Consider the following 9,566-nt stretch of genomic DNA (forward strand, 5'->3'; position numbering starts at 1 on the left):
GTGAACAGCCTTCAAACATCTGTTCCATCTGTGCCAGACTCTTCCAGAAGGTCTGCCAATCAGGCATCAAGTTTCTCTGAACTTTCACAAAGAACAGAGTAACGTCTTCCCCCTCCCTTCACTCAGCTGAAACCATTCTGCTAACTTACTCTGTAGCAAGGAGTGACCTCAATCTAGCCTTGAAGTTTCATTTCTCACAGAGATAATGCACAGGTGTTTGCCAACGTTCAATTACATTTTGGTCAGCTAATTCTAGGCACAAACTACAAGGCCTGATTTTCCAGAAGAACAACAGATACCACAATTCCTCATTTTCACAATATATTGACCTTCCTGATTAAATGCCCCAGCTGTTCCTGGCATATGCACTAAAAAAAAGAAGTGGTACTTCTGATGTATCGCAAGATGGCAACACAACTGTGTGGTTCAGATCAAATGCAAACCGTTAAGTAAATGGACAACACTGTTTTGCAGCAAGCTGTACCACTAAGGTATGATAAAACAGGTGTGAAGTTGAAACTGCCAACAAGAATAAACAGCTAAAAAGCCTAAGCCGGTCTTACCATTAGACAGAGTGATGCAGATGTCTCAAGCAGCAGGGTGCCAGGAGAGGAAATCTGTGTTGGTCCCTCTGTCCAAAAGAGCCTCTTTCATCACTGCCTGGACTGTAGTGACTGTGTCCACTGCCATACCCTGTGATTCACCCAGTTCCTCCTTGCAACCACCACAGGCCTCATGCAGCCCCTTGCTAGCCCAGCCCAGCCAAGCCAGTTTTAGGACAGCAAGTTAGGGAGGCTGAAGCAGATGCCAATTGGAAAGGGGTTGGGTGGGTTTGTAGCTGTAGCCTTAAGGGCATTTTGAACCCCCGCTGAAAGAGTGGCATCTTTCTCTTCCATGATCTATGCCCTGGCCCACTTCCCTTCCATGCCCATCATTCCTTAAAATTTAAGTTTTAAAATTCAAAAGTGGGGTGATTGGTAGGTAGGTACATAGGTAGGGGAGAGAGAGATGACAACTGTCTTCCCCTGTCAGGTCATTCTATACTGTAACTTGCAGCCTCTTCATAATATTTTTCCTAATCTCTTCAGAATCTCTCCTCCCCTCCCCCAGTTTTTTAAAAATTTGCTTGTTGGAAGAAAGCAGATGTGTTGGTCTTCCATCATAGTGTCCGCTAAAATCATACATCTTTTTCCTCACCCATAATTATATTAAGCCCTTTCCTTCTTCCATTATGTAATGGAGCACGGAGACTGAAGGCTTTTATTATTTTTATTTTTATTATTACTATTATTCCTAGTGATGCTGAGGGTGGCTGAGGGCCAGCTTTTGGCTGATATTTTCTGATGGATTTGTCAGCAATCCAGGAGCTTTACAGAACAGACAAAGTCTTCCATCTCTGTTAATCCTCGCCTGATACGGAGGATTTCCCTGCCATTAAATGATAGCTTTTGAGAGTGGGAAAAAAATGCATCCTCTCCAGAAGAGCTGCGCTGGAGGAACAAAGGACAGCACAGCTGCCACCATGACAGGTAAGCAAGGCGCCTCCACTTCTTCTTTCTCTAATTTCCTTTGAGCCTCCATTTCTTTGGCAGTCTTGTTGTGAGCTGTTAGAGGCAAAAGTGATTTTCATTGTTTCCATCCACTGAATTGGGCAGGTATTTCCTAAAAACATAGTTGAAGACTGAATCTTATCCAAAATGATTTGAGAGTAATTCCCAGTGGGTTCAAGGGGAGATGCTTTATGTTTTAATAAACATGGACAAATGGGTTGGTGGATCTCTTTTGTTCTGACAAACAAACAAACAAACAACCCCCCCAAAAAAAACTGACTGGGAAGGTTAAGTAGGACACAGAAAAATCACTTATGGCATGACGTTGGGAATAGAATGCATTTTAAATCACCAGATGGCATGTTAAAAAGCATTAAGATGGTAAGTTATTGTGATGCTTACATGGGAATGGTATCCATTCTTGCTTCTGTCTGATTTTAGATTTGGAAAATTGCTTGCCAGACTTGAGATGCCGCTAGTGAATAATCAGGGTAATGTTTGTCATCATTTTAAATGGTAAGTGTACTATTCATTCTGTGGGATTCAATAGCAACTTCTATAATTAGCAGCTCTTTTATTCTGAAATAATTTGTCACATTTCTGCCAAAAGCTCAGTGCAGTTAATCCGTTTTTTAATCCAAAATTTGCCAGGTGAGTATCATTTACCACTTATAGCTACAAAATCCCTTTTTTGTTCTCCTGCCCTTCAATAACACCTCAGCTTCAATTTTGTTTTTTACTTTTCTAAATCTTGCTTGGTATATAGATTAGACAAATAGAGCCAGTTCTTGAACTCTTTTATACAAGAGAAAATACATGATCCGGTCGTCCCAAACCTGTGTATCCATTTGCTGACTTGCTAGTCCAGTACAGTATGTATCTGTACTCTGCCATTCAGTGTAAAATTTCCAAAATGGATGTAGTTCAATTATCTTTTGCTTTGTACAATTTGCAATATATGGATGCCTGCTGCATAAGTCAAGTCAGGATGTGAAGAACAGAACCACTTTGTTATATTGAGACTGGCTTTAATTACTTTAACTATCTGAGCAAAAGGGGAATGAAAAACATTGCCAATTCCCTCATACAGTGAGGTAAAATGGGGTAAAGGAAGCACCTAACATTCAGGCTAATGTTCCTTTGACTCAGTTTATCCTCTTTTTATTTGCATGGCATGCCTAACCTTTTCAGGGAATTTATTGTGGATATGATTTGTATGAATTGAGATCTAAAGAAATAGTAGTAGATTGTGTTGTAACTGTGCAGGCAGGTGATTTTGAATGCAGACTATTGTGCCAAGAGAAGTTGACCAGCAAATGTATGTAATGTGTATTCTATCCAGTTGCATATATTGTGAGCTTCTGGGAGATGAAATGCTCCCTCCCCAAAATTATATGCAGCTGGTGAGCTGACACAGTAAAGCTAAAAAATATAAATACTGTATATTCACATATATATGTATATATTTCTATTTATACATTGTAACCTGCAATGGTGGGGTGGGAAGGGGATGCAGAGCAATCTGTCCACACTTAATTTAGCTTAAGTAGGGCTGTAGTTCGAAGGTAGAACAAAGATTTGCATCCCAGATTTAGTCACTAGGGTAATGCAGGTAGAGCTGACAAGGACCTTCCCCCTTTTCTGAAACTCCAGGGTGCTGCTGGCACCAGTCTATGTAATTACTGAGCTAGATGGTCCAGGGTTAATCCTCTTAAATTGGTGGGGGTGTAAAACTGGTGGTTCTCCAGGTATCAAACTCCCATTAGCCTCAACCAGCATGGCCAATGGCCAGGCATGATGGAACCTCCAGTCTTACATCTGCAGGGTCAAAAGATTCCCCACCCTTATAGGTCTCTGTCTATAAGTCCAGCTTTGCAGTCACCAATGAAATCTGGCCTTTCTTTCTGCTGCCAGAGGCATTCTAATGATAACAACGGTGTCTCAGCAAGAGGGACCTTAGAAACCATTCTAGCTTCTCCCTGCTCATCCTGAGTGTTGTGATTTGTTGTGAGGTTTGTGAATCATCATATAATTAATTGTCCCCAAGCTATTTAAACAGAAGGGGGTAAATTATGGTCTGAATGGACCATGGGCTAGCCTACTGAGAACGAGTAACTCTGGCGTGAGTTTCGGAATGTAAAGAACTGCAGCAGACTTCAAACTTATATTACCATGTCTCCTTTGCACTTCTGTGTAGGACTGAGGAGAGTTTCTGGAAGTATATTGCTCACTTCCTTATACTTTAATAAAAACAAGAGTAAGAGGTTTTGAGTGAGATGTTTTAATTTAGTCTTATAACCCACTTGATTAAGAATCCTATCTCACCTCCAAGCTGTTACAGGAGGAATTTTACAGGCAATGTAAAATTAAGGTATATGTATGCACTTAATAAGATAATTGCTGTAGTGCAGTCCTTTAAATTCCATAAGCTTACATACAGACACACATTTAATTTGTAAAGCTTTTAACTGATTTTTTTCCCTTGGGTCCCCCAAAATCCATTAGCAATTTGGAGCATCATCTAGGATGTCTGTGATTCCCCAGACAACAACAAAAAGATTAAAAAGTCAGATTCTATTTTCTATTGGAAATATCTTTAAATGCCAATATTAATACAGCATGTAGGGATGAAATGAAATATAGCTCCTTGAAGAACAGCCTGAAAAAGGGTATGTTTCTGCCAATTTTCTATTCAAAGTTGCTCTCCTGCAGCTTTTCTAGCTGCAGATTAAAAGGAACAGAGGGCCTCTCCAGACTGGCCATTTTGAATGTGGGATGAATCAGGCTACAAAGGGTCTGTTGAGGTTGTGGGGAGTAGTGATGTACCATTTGGTGTGCTCCACCTATCTGAACAGAAAAAACAAAACAAAACACCTTGTAGCCTAATCAGCTGTCAGTTAAGAATTCCCCCTGATCCTCTACAGCGAATTTGGTTTTTTTTACATTGCTCCTCTCTCACTCTGTTGACACCATTCCATTTTCTCCCTTCCTCCTCCCTGCTTCCCTTCCCTTTTACTCCTCCCACTTTCTCTCTCAAATTCTCCCTCAGAATCTGCAGCTGGTGGAGCCTGCTATCCTCCAGCTAAACAATAAGCTTGCTGAAAAGAATGCATGCTTTACTGCTGGGCCAGAAAGTTGTGTGACAGCTCTTAAAGGGGAAGGATGGATTGTTCAAAGTAGAAACTCCAGAGGATGAAGTCTTTTTTCCCCAAGCCAAACTATGCCCTCAGTGATCCATATATCATATCTATATGCCAGTGTGGACAGACCTTCAAAGACAATACTGTACATTCCTTGTCTGATGTGAAGGGGGGCAATTTTGAGTGGAAATAGTGGGAGGGAAAGAGTTTAAATAGCAACCCCACCCCACGCAGTTCCTCTGCTCAAAGTTATAGTCAAAAGAGTCATTCTGTTTTAATCAGATGGCGTTTGTCATCAAATGGCTATATTCCTATGGCAGATTTACTTTTGGGGGAGTGAATACATAAATCTTGCCAGCAAATTGGGACTCCTTAGAGAGCTGTTTGACCTGGTGCACAATTCTGTGTGTTGAACTGTGACTTAAGTCAATACGCATTAGCATTGTCACAAAATATGCACTAGGTGTTGTCTTCTCTCGCCCATAGCTCCTTAACCTAAGATCCTAAATTATTTGCTCAAACTAACTAGAATAATCTTTTTGACTTATTCAGAGTGAAACAACATATGGTCCCGTCAGAAGATAAGCTGGTGCAATTTATGGACTTGCATGGTGGTTAAATGTCCGCCTTGTCTGCACAGTCTCATCACTGTCCTAATCCATTGGCTAGCCTGCAGAGTGTTCATGGCACACTTCCCTGTTCCCTTCCCAGCTTTGCCCAGGCCAAAGAGTCCTAGGCTTGGTTCCAGCAACACCCTGGAATTATGGCTAGAGGATGGGGGACATGTTCTAATTCTGTAAATGAGGGCACTTCCTTCCGTATCAAAAGTATGCCAAGAGGAATGGTTGGTTTTGCTAAACTCTTATCACGTCACAAGATCTAGGGAAGGTTTAGTATACTTCCATTCTTCCAAAATGTATGGAACCTTCTCTCCATTAGTGTTTCATTCCATTGGATTATTGGTTTCTAGATTCATTTGCTGCATGGATGATTCAGAACCTTTTGTGTTTCAATGCCCCTAATGTTCACTAATCTCTGCTTTCTCTCTTCTCCTTCCCTTGCTTTCTGTGGTGACACACTTACTTCCCAGTTTTCCTTTGCATCCCCCGCGTCTGCTCTGTGTGGGCCTGTGTTCGCTCTTGCCCTGTCAGCTGTGTGTGCACTCAAGAGAGGAGCTGCTCCATCCTTTGTGACCGAGCTGGCCTTACGCAGATCCCCAGTGAGTTTCCTTGTGAAGCCTACTCTATTAACCTGGATAAAAACAGCATCAAATTCCTTGCTGAGAGGGCATTCGGTACCCTTCCATCCCTCAGATCACTCTCATTAAGTCACAACAATATATCTTTCATCACTCCTGGAGCTTTCAAAGGGCTAGCTAGCTTGACAGAGCTAAGAATGGCCCATAACGAATACATTCGGTATCTGCATACGAGGACATTCACTTCGCTCAAGAGGCTAGTAAGACTGGATTTAGCAGACTGCAACCTTTTCAATATTCCAGACAGGATTTTTATAGAGCTTCCATCTCTTAGGGAACTCTTTTGCTTTCAGAACAACTTCCGAAGGATTCCAGGAGCTATAAGAGGGATGGAGAATTTGACCCATGTTTATCTGGAGAAAAACAGGATAGAAGCTGTAGCTTATAATTCCCTCCTGGGTCTGACCCGACTGAAATATCTCAATCTGCAAGACAACAGAATAAATGTAATCCATGACAGGGCATTTCAGGATTGTAAGAAAGTGGAGTACCTTTATTTAAATGACAATTTTATCAGCGATCTCCCTGAAAATTCCTTTGATGGTCTGCAGCGACTGAAGATGCTCAACATTGGTGGAAACCTCCTCAGGAATGTCTCCCATACTTGGTTCCGGGACCAGTTTGAACTGGAAGTTTTGTATTTGGACAGAAACCGGATCAGCTACATTGAGGAAGGGGCTTTTGAAAACCTCACAAGCTTGGTGTCTTTGCACTTGAACAGTAACAATTTAACCACCTTGCCTTTCTCAGTCTTCCAGCCTGTCTACTTCATAGGGAGACTCTACCTTTTCAGGAACCCCTGGGAATGTGACTGCAGGATTGAGTGGCTTAAGGAGTGGATGGAAAATTACAGACTTGTCAGAGATATTCCTTGTGCCTCCCCATCTTCTGTGGCTGGTCTTGACTTAACGGAGGTTGCTTTTGAGAGGACACTCGATGGCTTCTGTCTCGATCCAGAAGAGTTAAATGCCACAGCCTACAGTCTTTTTCCAACAGGAGAGCCACAGTCGACCACAGAGAACAGGTTTAACAGCCTTATCTCCAAATTTCTACTCCAGAAGGGCCTTTCAGAAGAAGTAGTAAACACCACAGAGAGTTTTATCAATACTACTTTGTTCGATGGATTGGCTAATCAGGCATCCTTTGGACTAGGGGAATCCAGTATCAAACTATTGTGTTCTTTTAACCTTTGGCTACTCATTATATCTCAAGCAGTAGAGGGTAAATAGCTCACAGCATTTCTCAGATTAATTAAGAATTTAGTTTTTGTACAGGATAAAAGCCATTATGGACAGTCATGGACCAGTGAAAAGTGGCTGCATGGTAAAGTTGAAGGTTTTTTTTCCTACTAGGAAGATTTTGGAAAACAGTCTTAGTCAACCTGAATTTAAAGCAGCAGGCTTTTATATAGGATCAGTAAAACATTTTGTTTTACATATAGAGTGCTATTATAATTGCATAAAAGGAGGGGAAACCTGATGCTGTTAAAATGCTGAGAAACAAGGAGAAAATTATTCTGCATGGATCCTCTATATCTGGTAATCACAAATTTAGCAGGATCTAGTTGTTGTTTATCATGTTTTCTTTTCCACTCAAAGCTCTTATAAACACAGCCCCTGACAAGGATATTCCACAATTTTCAAATAATTATTTTCATTGTCTATGTTTTGCATTATTCCTCATTTTACTGTGGAGGAAATCTCACCGTTACTACAATACACCACACTTGTGAGACTGGTTCTACCGAGAAAGCCCTGTCATATTTACTGATCTAATTCAAGTCTCCTCAGAGGATGATAAAATGCAATCAAAGCTGCCTTTGCTTGTCTTTCTCACGATTCAGGAATTCCATAAAATTTATTCTAAAACGAGCAACCTTAAACTTATGTTCCTCAGCAAATTATATTTGCAGGTGTATTGCCCCTGTTAGTGGAGGTAACATATTGCCATTTCTTAGTTTATGTAAGCCCATTTCAAGAACCATCCACACTGGCAGCAATCACTATCTTGTGGTAGAAAAAGTACTTTTTCCTTGTCACGAAACTCCACTATTCACTTCAGTAGGTTCTAGTATTTTGAGGGAGTACACTGTGTTCCCAGTATGGTCACACTATACATGTGTGTAAAGGTATGAAATGGAGGGCTCTAGCTTTGATTCTTTTGTTAATGATCCCAAAGAGTCTCACAGTCACTACTATGCATGGTTTTCATTCTGCGTCTATCACACCTCTAACCTGGTTAGTCAGTCGTGGGTCTCTCAGATGCCATTAGAATAATTGTGAAGTTAGGATCTTTTGTTTAAAATTGTGGCACTTTATACTTGCTTGCATTAAACTGCATTTTCCATTTTAATATGCATGTATCCACTTTAGAAATCACTGTATTTCAGAGTTCTTCATAATCTGTATGACTTTTAGAAATAATGTGTCATTTGCAAAGCTGACTACTACACTTCTTGTCTGAATCCAGAACATTTGCAAACAAGTTTACAAAAAACACAGGTTGCAAGATGCAACGATTTACCTTGCTCCATTTAAAGAAATGTCTGTTTGGTTTTCCCCTCCAGATTTCCTGTTCATTTAACCAGTCAACAAAGCATAAGAACATTTATTCTCTGACATCTTGGCTTGCTTAGGAATTGTTCAGGGGTTAGGGGACCAGCAAAAAGGCCTTGTGAAAGTTCAAAGTGAACAGTGCCTATTACATATGTGCACTGGTCTAATTCTGAACAAAGAAGCACAAATTGGTGCCCAACCCACCCTGAGACCTTCCAATGCAATCCAAACTGGCAGAGAGACTCAGAGAACCTCCACACTGCCCCAGTTATCAGAGTGGGTAGGTGAGGCTAGGGAGTTCATTGCAGGGGCGGAAGCTGCCAGGCTTCTTCTTTGGCACAAGATTTACATCCTCCATATAAGATACTGTTAGCTTTGATTCCCCTTTCCCCACTTTTGTTTCATGCCATGTCCATTTAATTTTCACATTTTCAACCCTCCAATTGCTAGATTTAAAATGAACAATCCATGGAGTGGATGCTGCTTCGCCCTTTGAGTGTCCCTTGGAGCTTTGCTCAGCCATGTGGCCACCTTGGAAAAACTTAAACAACTCTGATTCAGTTAGCATTTCAGCCTTTGAACAAATATGGTGCTCATCCCTACTGTCTACTGCACTACCCTTCTCCACATATTTGTTGATCCCCACAAGAGCTCTACAAGATTAGTAAGACAGAATTTACTTTTGCAAAACCCATGCTGATTCTCTTTCAATAAGGCTCGTCTTTTTCTCTGCTTGATAATGTTATCTTTAATAAAGCTTTCTGCTCATTTAACTGGCAATGAGACTAATCTACCTGGTCTGTACCTTTCTAAACCCCCCCTTTTAAAAATTGTATTACACTAGCCAATCTCCAGTCCTCTGGCATCTTAGGAGTGTTGCTAAACAGCTGACAAAATAGGTAACAATTTCACATTTGGGTTCTTTCAAAACTCTCGGATGGATACCATTATAATCTGGAATTTGATTGGTGTTAGTAGAAAATGGTCAACACTTCAGTTAGTAGTTAGTGTGCCCCCAAATTTAATTCAGTTACATTAAAGTTGGAGTGGGCAAATTAACAGT

The 9,566-nt window shown here is 40.9% G+C and overlaps 1 protein-coding gene across 1 annotated transcript; it reads left to right on the plus strand.

Moving 5' to 3' along the window:
- Positions 1-1,109: 1,109 nt before the first annotated feature.
- Positions 1,110-9,283, plus strand: NYX (nyctalopin). Its single transcript, XM_020783859.3, has 3 exons — positions 1,110-1,529; positions 1,992-2,066; positions 5,781-9,283. The coding sequence occupies exons 2-3, from the start codon at positions 2,045-2,047 to the stop codon at positions 7,175-7,177; spliced, it is 1,419 nt and encodes a 472-aa protein (XP_020639518.1). The 5' UTR covers positions 1,110-1,529; positions 1,992-2,044; the 3' UTR covers positions 7,178-9,283.
- Positions 9,284-9,566: the final 283 nt, after the last annotated feature.

This window comes from Pogona vitticeps, chromosome 3 (assembly GCF_051106095.1).
Source record: "Pogona vitticeps strain Pit_001003342236 chromosome 3, PviZW2.1, whole genome shotgun sequence".
NCBI classification, from domain to species: Eukaryota; Metazoa; Chordata; class Lepidosauria; order Squamata; family Agamidae; genus Pogona; species Pogona vitticeps.